This window comes from Loxodonta africana, chromosome 1 (genome assembly GCF_030014295.1).
Source record: "Loxodonta africana isolate mLoxAfr1 chromosome 1, mLoxAfr1.hap2, whole genome shotgun sequence".
Lineage (NCBI taxonomy): Eukaryota > Metazoa > Chordata > Mammalia > Proboscidea > Elephantidae > Loxodonta > Loxodonta africana.
The window spans coordinates 84,543,020-84,566,542 of NC_087342.1; the positions used below are offsets into that span (position 1 = coordinate 84,543,020).

The 23,523-nt window shown below is 37.4% G+C and overlaps 1 protein-coding gene and 1 pseudogene across 1 annotated transcript; both read right to left on the reverse strand.

The window, feature by feature from the left end:
- Positions 1-442: 442 nt before the first annotated feature.
- LOC135232780 (olfactory receptor 2W1-like) lies at positions 443-1,497 on the reverse strand (annotated as a pseudogene).
- A 16,377-nt stretch (positions 1,498-17,874) lies between these two features.
- Positions 17,875-18,846, reverse strand: LOC135232781 (olfactory receptor 2W1-like). The gene has a single exon (XM_064293794.1). The coding sequence runs from the start codon at positions 18,844-18,846 to the stop codon at positions 17,875-17,877; it is 972 nt and encodes a 323-aa protein (XP_064149864.1).
- Between the last annotated feature and the right edge of the window lie 4,677 nt (positions 18,847-23,523).

The following is a 23,523-nucleotide window of genomic DNA, read 5'->3' on the forward strand; positions in this document are numbered from 1 at the left end:
CAAATTGTCAGAGGTGATAATCAGTGACATTGAAATATATTTTTAGCTTTTTTTTTTTTTTTTTTATAAGATTCAATAGTTGACGATGAGGGATATAGAGAATAAAATATTATAAGCAAAATGTTTAGATATTTTTCTCTCTCTCTCAGGTGATGCCTACAAAATAACTACTCCATTTTTATAACTAAAGGTTGTTGTTGGGTACCGGCGGTTCTGACTCATAGACTACATGTGACAAAGTAGAACTGCCTCATAGGGTTTTCTAAGCTGTAATCGTTATGGAAGAAGATCACCAGGTCGTTTTCCTTATAGACACTGGGTGGGTTCAAACCATCAACCTTTCATTTGACAGTTGAACTCTTAACCACTGTGCCACCAGGGCTCCTAATCTAAAACTTAGACAGAACCAATTTATGTACTGGAAATTTTGGATAGAAAGATGTTAGTGTCCTGTTGTTTCTACAGAAACTTTTCCAATGAGCCTCTTCATGGCTTCCTTGAACTCCTTATTCCTTAGTGGGTAGATCAGTGGGTTTAAACTGGGAGTAACAATGGAATAAAAGATACTGAGAAGTTTACCCTCATACTGAGATGGACTGTTTCCTGGTTGTATGTACATGTAGATAACAGTCCCATAGAAGATGGATACCACAAAGAGATGGGAAGAACACGTCCCAAAAGCTTTTTGCCTTCCTGTGCCAGATTTAATTTTGAGTACAGCTATAGCAATGAAGCCATATGAAACTAGAATGAGAAGAAGTGGTGCAAGGAAAACAAAAAAACTCAATGCAAATAAAGTTTCCTCCATGGCTATGGTGCCTACACATGCAATCTTGACCATAGCAGAGATCTCACAAAAATAGTGATCCAGGCGGTGGTTTCCACATCGAGGAAGGCTCATGGCATAGGGGGAAAGAATCATGCAATTAGTGATCCCAATTCCCCAAGTTATGGCCACCAGGCCTTGACAGAGCTGGGGGTTCATTATGGTCATATAGTGTAGAGGTTTGCAGACAGCATTGAACCGGTCATAAGACATCACAGCTAGAAGCATACATTCAACTGTGAATAGTGCCACATTAGAGAAAAGTTGAAAGGCACAGCCACCAAAGGTTATTTTCTTGTCTTTACCCCAGATGTTGACCAACATCTATGGGACTATATTTGTGGAGTAAGAGAGATCCAAGATGGCCAAATTTCTAAGGAAAAAGTACATGGGGGTTTGGAGACGTTCATCCAATAATGGCAGGAAGATGATGGCTGTATTTCCCATCAAGGCAATGGTGTAGAAGAAAAAGACAACCCCAGAGATGATCATCTCCAGCTGAGGCTGTCCAGAGAATCCAAGGAGTATAAATCCACCAAAGTAACTTTCATTGATCATTTTTTCCTGTTTCTTAGTATCAGCTGTCAAAATAGAGCATGTTGGAAGATATAATGAATATATTTATAAACTATAGTGTACTTTCCTAGGAAAAAGTACATAACAAAATCTCATTATCATTCTATTATTTTATCTTGTTATTCAGCTAGGTCTAAAATTTATTCCCAAGGCATTTTCCTATAAGGTCCATACTCTTAATCACTTTCAGGTTTAGAAATATGCTTTTGTCTGCTTCTATGCCAAGGTAAAAATCTGCAAAATTCTCATAGGAAAATCTTGAGGAAAATGCCTGGGTGAAACTGGATGAACTTCTTTTTTATTGATAAGGATTCTGAGAAAGGGGGCGGGAAACTATAACAAATTATTACATCTTCATCAAAGGGTTCATAGAAAATACAGATTCTATGACTCTTGTTATGCCCTTTTTCTAATACTTAAGCTGCGTAAGTTCAATCCTTCTGTCCACATTCACTCTGTTATTTAAATGTTCTTCCTTATATTTTCACTTTCAAACTCTTCCCTTTCATCTCAAAACTTGTATTTCTAGATATTATCTGCTTTTCCAATCCCCAGAATCAGCAACCTAACTCTCTCATTGCAAATGCTGTCTTTCTATCTGCACTTTTTTTTTCTAAGTGTACTTTAGATGAAGATTTACAGAACAAACTAGTTTCTCATCAAACAGTACACACATTGTTCTATGACATTGGTTAACAACTCCACATGTCAACACTCTCCCTTCTCAACCCTGGGTTCCCTATTGCCAGCTTTCCTCTTCCCTCCTGTCTTCCAGTCCCTGTCCCAGGGCTGATGCACCTCTTCAGTCTTGTTTTGTTCCATGGGTCTGTTCAATCTTTGGCTGAAGGGTGAACCTCAGTAGTGACCTTATTACTGAGCTGCAAGGGTCTTCGGGTGCCATACTCTCAGGGTTTCTCCAGTCTCTGTCAGGCCAGCTAGTCTGGCCTTTTTTCTGAGTTAGAATTTTGTTCTACATTTTTCTCCAGCTCTGTCAGGAGCCCTCTATTGTGATCCCTGTTGGAGCAGTCAGTGGTGATAGCTGGGCACCATCTAGTTGTACTGGACTCAGTCTGGTGAAGGCTGTGACAGATGTGGCCCATTAGTCCTTTGGACTAATCTTTCCCTTGTATCTTTAGTTTTCTTCATTCTTCCTTGCTCCCGAAGGGGTGAGACCAGTGGAGTATCCTAGATGGCTGCTCACAGGCTTTTAAGACCCCAGATGCTACTCACCACAGTAGAATGTAGAACATTTTCTCTATAAACTATGATATGCCAATTGAGCTGGATTTTCCCTGAGATCATGCTCCCCACAGCCCTCAGCCCAGCAATTTGGTTCCTTAGGGAGTTTGGATGTGTCTGTGGAGCTACCATAACCTTGCCTTGCACAGGTTGTGCTGGCTTCCCCAGTATTGTGTACTGTCTTACCCTTGACCAAAGTTACCACTTATCTATTGTCTACTAAGTGTTTTTCCATCCTCACCCCTCTCCTCCATCATAACCATCAAAGATTGTTTATTTTTGTATGTAAACCTTTTAATGAGTTTTTATAGTAGTGGTCTCGTACAGTATTTGTCCTTTTGTGATTGGCTTACTTCACTCAGCATAATGCCCTCCAGATTCACCCATGTTAGGAGATGTTTCCCAGATTCATCTTTGTTTTTTATCATCGCATAACACTCCATTGTGTGTACGTACCACAGTTTGTTTATCCATTCATCTGTTGATGGGCATCTAGGTTGTTTCCATCTTTCTGCTATTGTGAACAATGCTGCAGTGAACATGGGTGTGCATATATTTATTCGTGTGGTGACTCTTAAGTCTCTAGGATATATTCCTAGGAGTGAGATTGCTGGACCATATGGTATTTCTATTTCTAGCTTTCTAAGAAAGTGCCATATAGTTTTCCAAAATGGTTGTATCATTTTGCATTCCCACTAGCAGTGCATAAGAGTTCTGATCTCCCTGCAGCCTCTCCAACATTTGTTATTTCCTGTTTTATTGATTCGTGCCAGTAATGCCAGGATGAGATGGTATGTCACTGTGGCTTTGATTTGTATGTCTCTAATTTTCCATGTGCACTTTTGATTTCAATTTGTTCATCTTCTATGGGGAGTCCCTGGTTGTGCAAAAAGTTAATGGGCTTGGCTGCCAAGCACAGTTGGTTTGAACCCATTCAAAGGTGCCTGGGAAGAAAGGCCTGGACATCTCCTTCTGAAAAATCATCCATTGAAAACTCTTCGGAGCACAGTTCTACTCTGATTAACATAGGATCACTATGAGTTGAATTCAAGTTGATGTCTACTTTCCCCCGCCCATCTCCTATGGAGTAGTTCTTTTTAACAGTGTATCCATTTCTTATAGTCAGTCTCCAATAATCTAATCATTATTTTCCCTTTCCCGCAATCTACACAAACACAGACACACACAGACACTAGTTTTAGAAACCTTGCATTGAAAATGTCAAACCTTTTCAGAAGGGGAAGTGTATTATTTTTATGTTTATAACCCTGATGATTTTCCTCAGGATTGGTACACAAAAACTATCTTATAAACATGTAATATTTGTTAAAGGAAACTTTGATAACAACATTTCTTTCCCTTTGTATCTAAAGTAAGTAGTATCTCTTTTCAAAAATCAGTTCCCAATACTCAACTGTAAATGGTCTCTGAAGCACATAAATGTGTTCCTGGTTTCCAAACCAGTGTCTCTTCTAAATTACTCTTCTGTTTGACTTCTCTGCAGCAGACTGATTCTTTCAGTATTGAAGCAACCCTCTGCCTTCATACGTACTTCTTTTTAGTGAGCTTATCACTAGTATTTTCTCCACTGCACTTTCCATTCCTTTCCTTCTTCTACCCTATGTCCATCTCCGAAGTTCTCTAATTAGATGTAATGTCCTTCCTTTCTAACTCATTTCTTCTACTACTGTCGCTTCAGTTACTAATTTTACATGTAACTAACCATTGTATTTCTTCTGACCCACTCTTCTTTTGTAGCTATAGATTTACAATCTTAGCTAATTGTTGGGCATTTCCACTAGATTTTCCAGCTGTAATCTCCCACATTACATATACACAAAATTGAGTTAATTATATTTTATATCTTAAAACATGTTTCTCATAACCCTTTCACACACTTATAAACTTTTTATTCATATCCACCCTATAGATGCTTTAAAAAAACACCCCCTAGGCTCATAATAAATGTTCGTTAAAATGAATTTATGAATTTGTTTGGCAGAAACTAAAAACACAAATAAATAATCATTTTCATTTTAGATCTACACTTCATTAGAAATCAAGCTGGGATGATTTCCATTTTCCCAAACTTTGAAAGAAGGAAAATTGGTATAAAATAAAAAGTTTTGTGCAAAAAAAATAAAAAGGGTGAAAGTTTACAGAGCAAATTAGTTTCTCATTAAAAAATTTGTGCACAAATTGTTCTGTGACATTGGTTGCAATCCCTGCAATGTATCAACATGTTCCCCTTTCTGTTTCCATCTTGGGGTCTCCATCCAATGTTCCAGTTTTCTTGTCCTTTCCTGCTTTCTCATCTTTGCTTTTGGGCAGGTGTTGCCCATTTCTTCTCATTTACTTAATTGATCTAAGAAGTATGTTCCTCATGTGTGTTATTGTTTGTTTTATAGGCCTGTCTAATCTTTGGCTCAAAGGTGTACCTCAGGAGTGATTTAAGTTCTGAATTGGAAGGGTGTCTGGGGGCAACAGTCTTGGGGGTTCCTCCTGTCTGCCAGACCAATAAATCTGGTCTTTTTTCTGAATTTGAATTTTGTTCTACAATTTTCCCCGCTCTGTTTGGGACCCTCTATTGTGATTCCTCTCAGAGTAGCTGGTGGTGGTAGCCAGGCACTATCTAGTTCTGGGCTCAGGCTGGTGGAGGCTGTGATTCATGTGGTACGTTAGTCCCTGGGCCTAATTTTTTTCTTGTATCTTTGGTGTTCTTCTTCCTACTTTCCTCAGGACCGGATGGGACCAAGAGATGTTATCCTAAATGGCCTCTCACCGGCTTTTAAGACCCCAGGTGCTCTCACTAAAGTAGGATGTAGAATATTTTCTTTATGAACTATGGCATGACAATTGATAGCCCCAAATTTTATACAATTTTCTGTTTGAATTTGAGAATCCTATAAAATACTTTCAAGACAACATAATTTCTTCCCCCACTTACCTGTTAAGCTTAGTGGGCTCTCCTGTGCAGATGATTTAGTCAAGAATTATTCTGGAGAAAAAAACAAGTCTAACTTTTCTAAAGTAAGAAATGTTTCCTCTTCTTTGTACCTAACCAAGACTGAGAATGCAGTTCTCCATTACTTATGCCATTTCTCCCTCTTGTCACTGGGATTCTACATGATCGTGTCAGTAGGTAGTCCCTGCCTCTCATCTCTCCCCGTCATGGATCCATCTAAAAAGAATCCTCCTATTTATATGATTCTGTAGGGAAACATTTTCAATATGAAAGATAAGTAAGTAAGTTTCACTAAACAACAATGATGAAATATGTTGAGTCTGGGAACACCTTTGGGACAGTCGGTTATATCATTACAATTAATGTGAATTGTAAAATTACAGGGATAGAAAAAATTCTAAAATTCTCCCAGAAAAAATGTTATGAATTGCCATAGATAACTGACCTCTCAATTTGTGTGAAAATTAAAATAATCATGATTGTTATTGTATACCATGAACACACACAGTTACCATTGAGTCAATTCTGACTCATGGCAACCCCATGTGTGCCAGAATAGAACTACTTCATAGGGTTTTCAAAGGCTGATTTTCTGGAAGGAGATCACCAGGCCTTTCTTCTGAAGTGTCCCTCTTGTCATTGGGACCCTACATGATTGTGGCAGCCAACCTGAAATCAGCAGCCAAGTGGGTTCAGTGTTTGTACCACCTAGAAACTCTGATTTTTATTATAAATTATGTTAATATGAGTTAAACAATTACAATAGTGTTTTACAAGTCACAATACATTTTTATATTTTCTTTCATCAATAAAATACTTTTATGAGGTAGGTATCATTATTCTCTTTCATATGGAAGAGCACTGTATGTCTAGAAGCTATAGATTATCACAACATAATGCAGGTAATGGACAATACAGGTGAGGCATGCAAACCTACATATAATAATGATTCCAAGTTTTATTTTTTCTAGTGCATGTACTTATTTATAATCTAAGCTTTCAAATACATTTTCATAACAATGAAATTCTTGGTTTCTGCAAAGAAGGCACCTTTAGCAGTAGGTGCATCCCATAGTGGTGTACCAGAGACACTACTACAGAGGGGAAAGGTAGGGGAGTTGTGGCATAATTGATAAACTTATGGCAAAAAAAAAGTATTATTTAACAATTTGCCCATTAGTTTCATATAGATCATGTCAAAAAATACATGAGACCCTTTTGAGAACACACTGCTCATACATGTTTTTGTTAGCTGTTATTGAGTTGGGCCTGGACTCATGGCAACCGCATGCACAATGGAAGGAAATGCTGCCCGGTCCAGACAGTTGTGATCCACATTGCTTTCACTGGCTGATTTTTGAAAGTAGCTCCCCAGCCTTTCTTCTTAGTATGTCTTAGCCTGGAATCTTCTTGGAAACCTGTTCAGCATCATAGCAACACAGAAGCCTCCTGACAGATGAGGGTGACTGCATATAAGATTCATTGGCTGGGAGTTAAACCTGGGTCTCTCACATGGAAGAGGAGAAGTCTACCACTAAACTACTACTGCTCCTGCTCAATCAAATATACCTTTGTAATTGCCATTTTGTAAATACATGTTCCTCCCCACAAAATTTTGGCACTTTGCATTGTGGAATAGCTTTAGTAATGCAATCAGAGAATGCAAGCCTTGACAATGATTCTAAGATTATTTAAAATGAGATGTTAAAATTCTAGTTAATGTTAAAAATCATTACTTTCCCGTGTGTTTTGAGAAATCACCTCAAAACAACAAGGAAAACAAACGAGCATAAAATGCAAACTTCATTAAAGAAGGCGGCCTCTGAAACAGAGATTCCCAAATAGAAAATAGAAAAATGTTTTGAAAGAAGTGAAGGTGAAGCAGTGTGGGCTGATACAGAAAGAAAATGCTCACTGCTGCAAAGAGTTTCAAGATCTTTTCTCTTTGAATGCAGCCTGGGAAGAAACCAACTGGCCCTCGTTAAAGCAGAAGGAACAGGGGATGAAGAATATCAATGGGAGAGCACTTAGACCTGATTTGACTTCTAGGATAAGCTAACGAGAAACCACAGAGGTGAGGTATATTTGAAAGGTATGTTAGATCACTGAAAAGAAGCATTACTAGACCTAGAATCGACCTAGAAAATCTCAGTTAACTGTATATAAAAAAGCTAAAAGAGCTCACTTGGACACATATGCCTGGGTAAGAAGGAGCATTCTTATGGCTTAAAACATGGACTTGGCTCTTCCCCAACACAAATATTCCAAAATTAGTTGTCCCAGGAAAGAAATATCAACTTATATAAATATGAGTAACGAAAAACAAATGAGTTCCAGGTAATAATAATCATAATAAGAGGCATGAAAGGGTCAGATAAGAAATACATAGCAGACAAACATTCACTTCATCTTATACTGTTTTGCAGGTGATGAGGATTGAGAACTACATCTAATTAAAAAAGAAAAACATAAGGAAATAACTAACTCCATGAGGCCAAAAAACAGAACATGAAGACAAGAACTCATAGAAGATATGGAGACAGAATGAAATGAACCATAATGTAGTATAGTTCAGGAGAAGAAACAGAAGAAAAAGAAAGAAAGAAAACCAAATTTAAGAGTGAAAAAAAAACACACACAGCTGAAAAAACTTTAAGGTAGAATGAAGACAAGATTAAAAGATTGAATAAAATGAAAATGAAATGAACAAAAGTATGAGAAAAGTAAGAAAATTAGAGTTATTAAAGTTTATCAAATAGATTAAATAGATGTATACTTGGAGTTTATGTGCAAATATAATTAAGACGAAAGAAGACATCGGTCTACAAACTGAAAAAGATCATTTTGAAATTACTTGATTTCAATGATCTATTTGTCAACCAGGTGGACTTACCAGTCATATGTGGGAGGATTACTATGATATGTACTAAGGAAAATGACAGGACAAAGTTGTATTTACTCCAGAAAAGCAAGGTTAACATTTGAAATTCAGGCAATATTATTCACCACATTGAAGCAATAAAATTCAGTAAAATCAGGAAAAAATAGTCATCTGATCACCTCTGTAGAGGAAGAAAAAGTGTTTGATAAAATTCAGCTCCTGTTTATGAAAGTAAATGCTCAGCACTTGAAATAGGGGGAAAATGTCCTTAATGCAAACCTATAACAAATCATTAAACTCAAAGGTGAAATACGGAAAGTTTTCCTCCTCAGTCTGTGAGAGAGAAAAAGATGACCACTGTCACCACTTCTAATCAGTATTGTACTGGAGAACTTGATTAATGCAATAAGGAAATAAATAAAAAAACCTAAAAAGAAAAGCATTAGAAAGGAAAAAATAAATTGTCGTTATATGTAGAAGATGTGATAGAATACATACATTGTTGTTGTCATTAGGTGCCTTTGATTCGGTTCTCACTCATAGTAGTGACCCTGTGTACAACGGAATGAAACACTGCCTGGTCCTGAACCACCCTCACAATTGTTGCTATGTTTGAGCCCACTGTTGCAGCCACTGAGTCAATTCATCTTATCAAGGGTTTCCCTCTTTTTCGCTGACCCTCTGTTTTGCCAGGCATGATGTCTTTCTCCAGGGACAGGTCCCTCCTGATAACTTGCCCAAAGTACTGAGATGAAGTCTCGCCATCCTTGCTTCTAGGAGCATTCTGGCTGTATTTCTTCCAAGACAGATGTTTGTTCTTCTGGGAGTCCATGGTATATTCAATATTCTTCCACAATTTGAAGCCTCCATAATTTGAAGCCATCAATTCTTCTTTTGTCTTCTCTATTCATTGTCCAGCTTTTACATGTTTTTGAGGTGATTGAAAATACCATGACTTGGGTCAGACACACCTTAGTCCTTAAAATGACATCTTTATTTTTGAACACTTTAAAGAGGTTTTTTGAAGCAGATTTGCCAAATGCAACATGTCATTTTATTTCTTGACTGCTGCTTCCGTGGGTGTTGATTGTGGATGCAAGTAAAATGAAGTCCTTGACAACTTCAACATTTTCTGCGTTTATCATGCTGTTGCTTATTGGTCGAGTTGTGAGAATTTTTGTTTTGTGTTGAGGTGTAATCCATACTGAAGGCTGTAGTCTTTGATCTTCATCCATAAGTGCCTCAAGTCCTCTTCACTCTCAGCAAGTCATCAGCATATTGCAGGTTGTTAATAAGCCTCCCTCCAATCCTGATGCCACATTCTCCTTCATATAGTCCAGGTTCTTGTATTATTTTCTCAGCATAAAGACTGATTAAATGTATTCCTTTAGATTATGTATGTAAATATGGTTAATTCTTTTAGATTCTGGTGAAAGAGGGAACTTTACTAATTTTATGAGTCCAGCATAGCCTAGATACAGATACCCAGAAAGGACATTAGAAGAGTGAAAAAATGAATCTAATTCACATCAGAATCAAAGCAAAGGAGAAAAAACTCGTATGGTCTCCTCAATACACGGAATTCGATAAAAGTTAATATTTATTCATGCTAAAATATTCCATCAGTCTAAGAAAGTAAGGGATCAAGGAATATACATTTGACAAAAAATGGTGTTAGGATTGAACTGTGTCCCCCCAAAATATGTATTGTAAATCCTAACCCCTATAGCCATGAATGTAATCTCACCCGGGTATAGAGTTTTCTTTATCATGTTAAAGAGGTCATATCAGTGTGGAGTATGTTTTAAACCCAACACTTTTGAGTTACAAAAGGAGCAGACTAGGTACAGAAGCAAGGAAGCACAAATGGGGAAAGATTGATGCCACATGGAGATCATCAAAGAACAAAAGAAGAGAAGCTGAAAGACAAAAGGATTTTCCCCCAGAGCGGACAGAGAGAGCCTTCCCCTAGCGCCAGCACTCTGAAACCAGACTTCTAGCCACCTAAACTGTGAGAAAATAAATTTGTTTGTTAAAGCCAACCACTTGTGGTATTTCTGTTATAGCAGCACTAGATGACTAGGACACGTGCAAACATGACACCTATCACATTCATTATATAGCAATAGTGAAGTAAAACCTCTGTTTGATTAGGAATAAGAAGATAAGGATGCTCACAGTTACTACTTGTCATCATTACTGGTCTAGTTAGTGCAGCAAGTTAAGAGAAACAAAAGTTATATAAATTGGAAAGAAAAAATAAAACTTATTTTTCACAGATGACGTTGCATATGTAAAAACAAAACAAAATAAACACACACACACAAAACATTGCCATCGAGTCAATTACTACTTACAACAATCCTATAGAACAGAGTAGAACTACTCCATAGAGTTTTGAAGGCTGCAAATCTTTATGGAAGCAGACTGACACATCTTTCTCCTGCAGAGCTGCTGGTGGGTTCTAACTGCTGACCTTCCAGTTAACACCCAAGTGCTTTAATCACTGTGCCACCAGGCAGATAACCTAAAATAATCTATAAATAAATTGTTAGAATTAATAAGTATGTTTGCCAAAATCTGAATACAGGGTCAATACATGAAATTAATTTTATAATTAATTGATATTCTACCAACAGTCAAAATTGAAATTGAAAAATTTAAGGATACAATTTATGATAGAATAAAAATGGATCAAATACCAGGAGGAAATTTCACAAAAATAGATTTGAGACATCTAAATACAAAACTATAACATTGTTAAGATAAATTTAGAGGGCTTAAGTGAAGGGAAGAGTCCCTGAATAATGCAAACAGTCATAGGCTCACCTGCTAACTGAAAGGTTGGGTGTTGGTGTCTACCTAGAGGCACCTTGGAAGAATGATCTGGTGATCAACTTCTGAAATATCAGCTTGTGGAAACCCTATAGGGCACGGTTTTACCCTGACACACATGAGGACACCATGAGTCAGAGTTGACTCAATGGCAACTTCTTTTTTTTTTTTTTTTTTGTGAATCCAGAGCATATAAATCCTTCATAATATTAAAAAGAAAATAGGAAAAATTGGCAAAAACTTGAACAGGTATATCTCAACGAAGAAGCACAAATGGCCAAAATATTTTAAAAACGATGCTAATTTTTATCAATAATCACAAAAATTAGAATCATCATGCACTTCAACTAGTTTGGCTAATATTTTTAAATATCTGACAGAATGAAATATTGATGAAGATGTGGAGCAACAGAAACTCAGTGACGGCAAGCATGTAATCTCATACAACTACTTCAGAAAATTTTGACGGTATTTTAAAAAGCTGAGTACAGGTATACTGAGGATAGAGATTATCTCTGTTTGTCTACCTACCTACCTACCCATCCATACTTCCATCCATACTTCCGTCCGTCCGTCCTTCCATCCGTCCGTCTGTCCATCCGTCCAACCAACCATCTATCCATCCATCTCTTTCTATCATCTATATCTTGAGAGAAATACATGCAAAATGAGCCAAAATATGCACATAAAGATGTCCAAAACAGTATTTTCTTAAGTGCCAAAAACTAAAAAAAAAAAAACTAATGTTCATGAACGGTAGAATAAATTATGTTTGGAATACTGCAGCAATAGAAATGAGTGAAGTTGCAGAAATACTCAATACATGGATAAATCTTAAAAAAGTGTGATGTTATTTGAAAGAAGCCAGACAAAACAGAAACCACTTATATAAAATTTCAAAAACATTAGAGTTATGCTATATTATTTAGAGATCACATCTGTAAAGCAATAAAAGAAAATGAAATCTAAATATGTAAGTACAATGTTTACTGTTGAGTGGAGAGGATGGAGCACTTTGGGATTCTCAGCAAATTTTTCTAAGACTTGAACCAGGTGGGTGTTAACCAAAAAAAGAAAACCCATTTCTGTCAAGTCGATTTCGACTCGTAGGTGAAAGTTACATCAGGGTATTTAACTGTAAATTGTCAAGCTGTACACTCATGTTCTTTGAATCTGAAAAATTCTATTTTATATATTATTTATATATATCTTCCTCTCTTCTGTTTTCTTTGCTCTATTTCTTAAACACTTATTCTTTGCATGTGGAATTCCAGAAACGTGGAGTTCTTAACAGTTCTAAAATACTAAATACATACTCAGAATACTGAATGTCTCTCTACTGTAGACATCTCAGAACAACTGAGAGTATTGCCATCATCTGGGAAGCTGGGATGAATTGAAAAGCCACTACAGACCTTAAATAATTATAAGCATCTCAGAGTTCGTGATGCTTCAAACAGCTATTGAACAATTTTTACTTTAACTTCTCCAGTGGGAACATCTAGACTTCAGAATTCTCTTAAATTCATGTTTTTCACATTTGAGAACTACAACAAGGACAAAATATGGTATTCCTAATTTTTTGCTTTATTTAAGCTTCCAGCTTTCATGAGAGAGGGGGTATGAGAAATAGAATGATCCATTCTAGCATTTTTTAAACTTCTTTATTGTGAATAAAAATTTATGACAGTGTAATTACCATGATATAGAGTAAGAGATGGAGAAAGAAAAAAAATAATATTGGCTACTACACCAGAAACATAAAGGACTTGTTTCTTAATTTCCTTTTAAAGGTTGCTTATCATTGATGTATAGAAATCTAACTGGTATTTGTGTGTTGACCTTGTATCCTGGTACTTTGTTAAATTCATTTATTAGCTCCAGTAGCTTTCTCATGGATTCTTTAGGAGTCTTTTTTTTTTTTTTTTTTATAGGATCGTATCATCTGTGAAAAGGAATAGTTTTACTTCTTCCTTCCTTCCTTCCTTCCTTTTTATTTCTTTTTCTTGCTTATTTTCTCTGGCTAAAACTTCCAGCACAATATTTAATAGAAGTGGTGACAGCAGGCATCCTTGTCTTATTCCTGACCCTAAGCGGGTATCATCGATTGAATTGTGTCCCCTCAAAATGTGTGTCAACTTGGTTAGGCCATGATTCCCAGTATTGTGTGGTTCTCCTTCATTTTGTGACTAATTTTCCTATATGCTTTAAATCCTAATTTCTGCCTGTGTTTGTTAGTGAGGCAAGATTGATCATGTTGGAGAGGACTAGGGTGGGATGTAACATCCTAGCTCAGGTCACACCTCTGATGCAATGTAAAGGGAGTTTCCTTGGGGCATGGCCAGCACTACCTTTTATAGCACAAGACATAAAAGGAAAGAGAGATGTGAGCAGAGAATGGGGGAACACACATCACCAAGAAAGGAGACCCAGGAGCAGAGCTTGTTCTTTGGACCTGGGGTTCCTGTGCAGAGAAACTCCTAGTCAGGAGGAGATCGATTAGAAGGATCTTCCTCCAGAGCTGACAGTGAGAGAAAGCCTTCCCCTGGAGCCGAGGGCCTGAATTTGGACATATAGCCCACTAGACTGTGAGAAAATAAATTTCTCTTTGTTAAAGCCATCCACTTGTGATATTTATTAATAGCAGCACAAGATGACTAAGACAGAATTTGGTATTGAGAGAGTGGGGTGCTGCTCTTAACAGATACCTGAAATGTGGAAGCAGTTTTGAAGCTGTGAATGGATGGAGGACTCAGAAGGAAGGGAGGAGAACTGTTAACACCAGAGACGGCACAGATGGTGAGAAGCAGCAGCAAAGAATAGGCAGCAGCAGAACCAGGAGAACAGTGTGAGATGGCACTGGAGCCAACCCATTGAGCGAGAGAGCCGAGTGCGTTTGCACAGGAGGCTTCCTGGCAGAGTGGGGTGCCTCCAGGCACTTATTGGTGAAGTTACAGAGCTTTGGAACACTTGCCCCAGCAGGACAGGTGAGGCCCGAGGGCTGAGAGGCCAAAAAACCTGGAAGCAGAAGCTGAAGAGAAAGGAACACAGGAAGCTGAGTAGTCTCAGTATCAAAGGGTATGGCCTTAACCTCTGGAGTTTCAAAGGGTGGAGCCATGGCCTCTGGTGTTTCCAGGAATGGAGTTGCCACTCAGATGGACTAGGATAATGTTGGGCCTAAAGCCAAGAGAGCAGAATTGCCGTCCCAGTGGGCCTGGAATGAGGTGCTGAAGCCCAGGGTGAAGGGATCTCCATTCAAAATCTAGAGATCAATACCTAGAGTCTGAAGGGCAGAACCATCATGTAAATTGTTTCAGAGAACAAGGATTATTTTCAAAGCCTTGAGGGCTAATGTAATGTGTTCTGCAAACTTGCTTGGTGCCTGTTATGTCTTCTTTCCCTCCAGTTTCTCCCATTTGTAATGGAAATATCTAGCTTGTGCCTGTTCTGCCAGTGTACTTTGAAAGCAGATAACCAGTATTCTATATTACACAAAAGAAGAGGAATTTTTTGAATTTTGGACTTGGAGTTGATTTAAGACTTTTGCTATGATAAGATGAGGTGAGTATGTTTTATATATAGCAAGGACATAAATTCTGGGTGGAGTGTCATGGATTGAATTGTGTTCCCCAAAATATGTGTCAATTTTGTTAGGCCATGATTTCCAGTATTGTGTGGTTGTCCTCCATTTTGTGATTGATATAGCTTTACTGTATTTTGTAAATCCTAATCTCTGCCTGTGATTAATGAGGCAAGATTGGATCATGTTGGAGAAGGTTAGGGTGGGATGTAATACCCTTGCCCAGGTCACATCCCTGATCCAAGGTAAAGGGAGTTTCTCTGGGGTGTGGGCTGCACCACCTTTTATCTTACAAGAGATAAAAGGAAAGAGAGATGCAAGCACAGAGTGGGGGACCTCACAGCACCAAGAAAGCATTGCTGGGAGCATAGTGCATCCTTTGGACCCAGGGTTCCTGCACAGAGAAGCTCCAAGTCCAGGGGAAGATTGGTGAGAAGGACCTTCCTCCAGTGCCGAAAGAAAAAGGCTTCCCTGGAGCTGATGCCCTGAAATTAGACTTCTAGCCTACTAGACTGTGAGAAAATAAATTTTTTTCTGCTAAAGCCATCCACTTGTGGTATTTCTGTTATAGCAGAACTAGATGACTAAGACAGGGAAAGCACTTGGTCTTTTGCCATTGAATTGGATGTTATCTGTGGGTTTTCATAAATACCCTTTTTCAGATTGAGGAATGCACCTTCTATTCCTACCGTGTTGAACAATTTTATCATCAAAATGTGCTGGATTTTGTTAAAAGCTTTGTCTACATCAATTAAGAAGATCATGTGCTTCTTTTCCTTTGTTTTATTAATGTGGTGGAGTATATTAGGTGATTTTCTAGTGCTGAACCATCCTTGGATTCCTGGGATAAATCCCCCTTGATCATAGTGTACAATCCTTTTTTTTCCCATAATTTATTTTATTTTTGTTGTTGTCATTGAGAATATACACAGCAGGGCATGCATCAATTCAACAATTTCTACATGTACAATTCAATGACATTGATTTCATTCTTCAAGTTGTGCAATCATTCTCACTCTGCTTTTCCTCCCCATTAACATAAACTCACTGCCCCCTATGTTTCCCATCTAAACTTTTGAGTTGCTGATGGCAATTTGATCCCTTACAGATAGTTCTTAAAAGAGCACACAATGCTCAAGGCAGACATTCTTTAACAGTGAAGCAAAATTGTTGTTTGGTTTTTAGAAGTTTTTATGGGTATTTTTGGTTTAAGGTTAATCTCACAGCAATAGTTTTAGGGGTTCATCCACCATCCATGGCTCGAAAAAGGCTGGATTCCATGAGAATTTGAAATTCTATGCTGCATTTTCACCATTTTGATCAGGATTCTTCTATACAATCTTTGATCAAAATGTTCAGTAACAGTTGCAGGGTACCATCCAGTTCTGGTCTCCTTGCAGAGGGGATGGTTGTTCATGGAGGCAATTAGCCACACATTCCATTCCTTCCTCCTGTTCCTGACTCTCCTTCTGCTGTTGCTCCAGGGAAACAGAGACCTATTGTTGTAACTTGGATAGCCACTTGCAAACTTTTAAGAACCCAGGCACTATGCAAAGAACTAGGAGACAGTGCCAAAGCTTTAAACGTATTAGGCCAATTACCTGTGATGTCCCATGAAACCATGATCAAAAACCTCCAAACGAGAAACTAAAACCCTTGAGGTGTTTGCTTGTGCATAAGCAGCTTCAGAAGCTGCACCTTTTTTGTTGTTATTGTAAATAAATCTATACAATTTTTATATGCTTTTGACTTAGTTTGCTAGTATTTTGTTGAGGATTCTTGTATCTATGTTCATAAGTGATATCAGTCTGTAGTTTTTTTTTTTTTGTGTGTGTGGTATCTTTTCCTGGCTTTGGTATCAGAGTAATGCTGGCCTCACAGAGTGAGTTAGGAAGTGTTTCTACCTGTTCTATGTTTTGGAAAAGTATAGAAGCATTGGAACCACATCTTCTATAAATGTCTGGTAGAATTCCCTATCCGGTCCTGGACTTTTCTTTGTTGGGTGGTTTTTGATTACTGATTCCATTCTTCACTTGTTCTAGTTCTGTTGAGATCTTTTATTTCATTTTAAGTCAACGTAGCAAGCTTATGTATTTCTAGGAATTGTTCCATTTAATCTAGAAAATTAGGTCGTTGGCATGCAATTGTCCATGGTCTTCTCTTATCCTCTTAATTTCTGTAAGGCCAGTTGCAATGTTCCCACTTTCGTTTCTGATGTTATATATTTGTATCTTCTCTCTTTTTTTCTTTGTCAGTGTAACTAAAAGATTTGTCTAATTTATTAATCTTTTAAAAAACCAGCTTCTGATTTCACTGATTCTCTCAATTGGTTTTCCGTTCTCGATTTCATTTACCTTTGCTTTGATCTTTGTTTTCTCCTTCCTTCTGTTGCTGCTGTGAAAAAGAGTTTGGTGTTTCCTCAAAAAGTTAAACATCAAATTACCGTAGGATCCAGCAATTCCACTCCTAGGTATAAACCCAAAAGAATTGAAAGCAGAAATGCACAGAGATACTTATACGCCAATGTTCATTGTAGCACTATTCACAAAGTCTTTACCAGTGACATTGAGCACCATCTGTGGCTCTATATTTGTGGTATATGTATTCCTGAAAATGGGCGAGGTAAAGCTGTTATACCTTAAAACATGTGCTATAAGAACAGATTTTCACCTAATTGAATGTATGACAATGATACTTAGTTTGCATAATGAAAGGAAAGTATTAGAATTAAATTGATCAACTTCAATATAACTGGGGTAAAAGCCAATGCATCAATGAAAGTTATTTTTAATGTTGGCACCACAGCTAGCAATTTAATTTTAAATATGGGTTTTTGTACACATGTTGGCATGTATTAATTATCCAATAAATACACTGAATTTTACTGTATTTTTTTTCTGAGTATTTTCCCTCGCTTATGTGAAGATTACAAAATAAGTGGTTTACACTTAAAGGTTGGAAAGGGCCAATTTTCACATTGGAAATTGCTGGAAAAAACAGTGTCCTGTTGTGTCCATGAAATGTTTTTCTTTTCCAATCAGCCTTTTCATGGCCCCCTTGAACTCTTTATTCCTTAGTGTGTAGATCAATGGGTTCAAGCTGGGGGTAACAATGGAATAAAAGATACTGAGAAGTTTGCCCTCATCCTGATTTGGACTGTTTCCTGGTTGTATGTACATGTAGATTAGAGTCCCATAGAAGATGGATACCACAATGAGATGGGAGGAACAAGTCCCAAATGCTTTTTGTCTCCCTGTTGCAGATTGGATCTTGAGTACGGTTACAGCAATGAAGCCATACGAGACCAGAATGAGAAGAAGAGGAACAAGAACCATAAGAAGGCATACAACAAATGTGGTTACCTCTATGGCTGTGGTATCCACACATGCAGTCTTCACCATGGCAGATATTTCACAAAAAAAGTGGTCTAGGTTGTGGTTTCCACATCGAGGAAGACTCATGGCATAGGGGGAAAGGATCATGCAACCAGTAAAACTAACTAACCAGGCCATGGCCACCAAGCCATGGCAGAGCTGTGAGTTCATTATGGTCATGTAGTGCAGAGGCTTGCAGACAGCGTTGAACCTGTCATAAGACATTACAGCTAGAAGGATACATTCAACGATGCAGAGTGTGACATCGTTGAAAAGTTGAAAGGCACAACCACCAAAGGTTATTCTCTTGTCTTTACCCCAGATATTGACCAACATCTGTGGGACTATATTTGTGCTGTAACAGAGATCTAAGGCTGCCAAATTTCTAAGGAAGAAATACGTGGGAGTTTGGAGATGGTCATCCAGGAAAGACAGCAGGATGATGGCCATATTTCCCATCAAGGCAATGGTGTAGAAGAAAAAGACAACCCCAGAGATGATCATCTCCAGTCGAGGGTGCCCTGTGAATCCAAGAAGTATAAATCCATTGAAGCAGCTCTCATTGATCATTCTTTTTCTTTTTTAAAATAGCCATTCTGAAGATGGAATAATCAACATGTTGGAAGGCACAGTGAGTATATTTACGAGCTTCATTGCCAGACGAAAGTCAAGTATTGCATTCAAGGTGTAGATATTTCTTTTTTTAACTACCAAACATATATAAACATTTTTTTCATCATCTAGATAATGTTAAAAACTTTAAACTGTGGTAGTAAAAGTTACAGATTATCGGATAGTTTTTTGAATATCAAATGAAAACTCCAAAGTATGTTATAATGAAAAGAATGGTTGCTAAAATCTGGAAATCTGTATCAATCACTGTAGTATGTAAAAGGAAACTCTGTTAAATTTAATATCATTAAATGTCTTCTAATGTCTGGCTCTTTCCTGGAAGAATTTCCTCCAATAACATAGCAGCTGTGCAGGCTTAAGGATGCAGAATTCAAATCAATAACTTCTCATTTGATCTTTTTTATTATAATTATTTTTTTATCATTCTACTAAGGAGCAAAGCCCCATTAATATTGAATAAAGCAAAGGGAATAACTTCCAATACTGTCTGATCCTAAAAGTTTTCTGGAGTTATTTTGAAATATACAGATGCCTGTGACCTCTCTTGAAAAGCTCTATTTTATTGACTGATTTATTGATTATTTGATTGGGTGGAAGATTGGCATGAGTAATCATTTTTATTATCCTAAATGCAACAGAAAGGACTGCAGTTTTGACCTGCACCTTTCACTGCACTGTGGTATAAACTTGCCATACCAAAAACCAAACCCGTTGCCTCTTGCCATGAAGTCAACTGACTCATAGCGACCCTTTAGGATGGAGTAGAACTGCCCAGTAATGTTTCCAAGGCTGTAATTTTTACGGGAGCAGGTTGCCACTTCTTTTTCCTGACGTGGGTTCCATTGCCTTTCAGTTAGCAGCCCAGCACTTAACCACTGCACAACCAGGACTGTTTCATTTGCCAAAGAATTTAAAAAATATGTATTTGCACCTTGTAGACAGGATATCCTAGAATGAGGGGAAACATAGTAGTATCACTTAAATCAACATCATTCTGTATTTTGTCACTTTATTCAAGCTAGGACCAAAACTTATACCCAAGTTTTTTTTTTTTTTTTTTTTTTTTTTCCTCCGGGGCTGTTTTCTTCACCAATGTGCACAGATAACTTTCCAACCTCTTTCAGAAATGCATTTCTCATCTAGTTATCTATTTATGACAACGAGTTCAAAAGTCTTAAGTACAGTTGTGGGTAAAGAAACTGGATGAAATGTGATATTCTTCCCTTCTTAATATTAGGGGCCAGGATGTTGTGGAGGGTTGTTCTTTGTGATAAAGACTGTTTAGCAGCATCCAGGGTCTCTACCAATAGCCAGTATCTAGTACTAGGTGCCCATAACTCCCTTTCCCAGTTGTGACAACCAAAAATCTTTGTGAAAATTGCCAGATATTCTCTGTGGAACAAAATTGCCCTGAGAACCACTGCCTTAATCTATAAAGAATTTAGGCCCAACTCCAGCTTTGTTCTTATAGTTTCTTATTTGAAATTCTCAAATTATCCCCTTTTTACCTTAGTCTTCTCTACATCACCCCCATCTTTTACTCCTTCTTTTCAGATCCAGAAATGCATCCTTTTATTAAAAATATTATTTTGTCATGGACTGAATTATGTCTCCCAAAAAGCGTGTGTATCATTTTGGCTGGGCCATGATTCTCAGTATTCTGTGGTTGTCCTCCATTTTGTGATTGCAATTTTATGTTAAAGAGGATTAGGATGGGATTTTTACACCCTTAACAGATGATACCCAGATCCAATGTAAAGAGAGTTTCCCTGGAGTGTGGCCTGCACAGCTCCAGAGATAAAAGGAAAGAGATGCTAGCAGAGAGGAGGGATGTCATGCCACCAGGAGCACAACACATCCTTTGAACCTGGGGTCCCTGCACCTGAAAAGCTCCTCGATCAGGGGAAGACTAATGAGAAGGACCTTCCTCCAGAGCTGACAGAGAAAGAAAGCCTTCCCCTGGAGCTGATGCCCTGAATTTGAACTTGTAGCCTACTAGACTTTGAGAAAATAAATTTCTCTTTGTTAAAGCCATCCACTTGTGGTATTTCTGTTCTAGCAGCACCAGATGACTGAGACATTATCTGTTTTCCTCTATGCTGTTCATTCTATCATTTACAGTCTCTTAAGGTCCTGTTCTCCATAAATTTATCCCTTTCTTAATTTTAAACTGAGATTCTACTACTCATTTACATCTTTCCCTCGGTCTATAAAACTACTTAATTCTAATAACGTTTCAGTAAAAATGTTAAGCCTCTTCAAGAAATGTTATTTTCCTACTTGTATCCCTAGTGACTAATTCCAGACTTAGGCATAGAGAAGGTTGCCAGTAAATATTTGTCATTTTAAAAGTGAATCTGTGATCCTCACCTGTCCCCTTTATTAAACTCTGAAAGAGAAGTTTCTCCCTAAAACACAACTTAGATCACATCTTCAAAAATACAATATGACTTCTCTCACATACATTATTTAAAAAATATTACCTCAAAGACAAAGGTGGCAATAACTTCTTAAACCAAAAATCTCTTCTCAGTTGTCTTAACTACTTGAGCTTATATGTGCCATACGGCAACACTGACCAATATCTTATTTTGAAAGAATTTTCTTCTCTTTCAAAGCAGTATCATGAACCTCCATTAGAACTTCTTTTGAGTTCACTTTTCTTCTTCACTTTCCTTTACTCTGCCATTCATTTCTTTACCTTTCATTTCACCCCTCCCCCCTACCCATCTCCAAATTTCTCTAATCAGATATCTGCTTTACTCTTTGTTTCATTGATTACCTTCATTTTGTGGCTTGAGTTACTAGCTTTGAACAGATAGCTGCCATCTGTCTTTACTAATTTCACTTTCCTACTCTATTACCAGATGCACGATTTTACCAGCATACTCAACATCAACACATAGGTTTAAGTCCTAGTTTCACATAAGCACGTAGGTTTACAACTCATTTCACACGTTATAGTTCAGCATTGAATCCATGAGTTTTATTCCTCCAACAAATCTACTGTTTCTTTCACTGTGATAGACATTTATTTTGTTAGAAGTACCCTAAAGTACCTGTTGTTCTTAGTTGCCGTTGAGTCAGTTCCAATTTAGGACAACTCAATGTGTTGCAGAGCAGAACTGCTTCATAGAGTTTTCTTCATTATAATCTTAACAGAAGAAGATCTCCAGGCCTTTTCTTCCCCAGTACTACTGGGTGAGTTCGAATTGCCAACCTTTAGGTTAGCTGTCAAGTACAAACTGTTTGCACCACCCAGGGACCTTCTCAAGATTCTAGTAGGCTCTTAATAAACATTTCTTAAAACAGACCATGGGGGTGAATAATTAGTCATGAACTCATGTGTAAAGAGGCATGGTCATTTGAATTTTTAGCATCTTTAAAGCAAAAGATGTTAACATACTGATTAGCTGATGTCCTATATACCATTGTAGCCAGAAAAATTGATATGAAAGCTAGAAAGCTTTATGCAAATCACTGCATAAACAAGCCTCTAACAAATATTATCAAAGACAACCTAATTTCTCCCCACTTACCCTAATTCAGCTGAGTAAATTTTCAGTGCTGATGATTCAGCCAAGAACAATCCTGAAGATGAAAGGATATTTATTTTCTAAAATAAGAGATTGTTATTCTTCATTATGTCTGAACCACGCAGCAATTTTCCTAGACTACTCCCACTTCTGCCCACTTGTCACAGTGAACCTTCCTGCCTGTCCAAAGAGGCTCTTCTGATTCTCACCTCTCCCAGTTCAGAGGCCCAGATAATAATGCTCCTGTCTCCCTCCTTGAAGAATTCAAGGAGACGCAGCTGTGATGTGAATCATAACTAATTAGTTTTCCCTTAAGAGCAATGATGAAATTTTTGAGCAATGATAAAATACTTGGGAACTCTGCGTATCTCAAAACCAATTAGTATATCTTGATGATTACCCAGAAATACAGAAACAAACAAAGCAAAACAAAAAATTCTCCTCGAAAGTAAGCTATCAGTTTCCACAGTTAGCTGCTTCATTTAACTTTGAATAGCCATTACTGTTACCCTTATTATAAATGATGCTAATATGAATGAAAATAATTATGATGATTTTAATTATTTTGTGTTTTATTAGCCATAACACTTTTTTTATATACATAATATCTCATTGATTCTTAAATATTTTTGGTAGATGGTATTCCTTTTTTATCTGGATGAAAACTGAGTGTCATAGGAATTATGGGCCAAGCCCAGTGCGAACAAGTAATAAACAGTACAGATGAAACACATGAGTCTTTATCCTCTAACTCCATTCCTTGTTTTTTAATTGAACCTATCATCTTTTTTTATCATCTTATTAATGATCTGAAGTCTTGAAAGACATTTTATTGACAAAGTTATTTAGAATTTCTGCATAGAGCAGCATATTTGGCAGTGAATGCTCCTAGCAGCAATCTCCCAAATAGATCCGAGGAGAAGAAAATGCCATGGATAAAAAAAAAAGTAACACAGAAATACCAGTGGTAATTTGATAGTTTTAGAATCAGAGTATAGAATTTAGAAATGTTGCCTCTTCTATTCATAAAATCCTATACAATATAATCCGATAAAACTACACTGCCATTTAATAGACA

Coding starts and splice junctions, on each gene's coding strand:
- LOC135232781 (XM_064293794.1), bottom strand. CDS start 18,846: ATGATCAATGAGAGCTGCTTCAATGGATTTATACTTCTTGGATTCACA.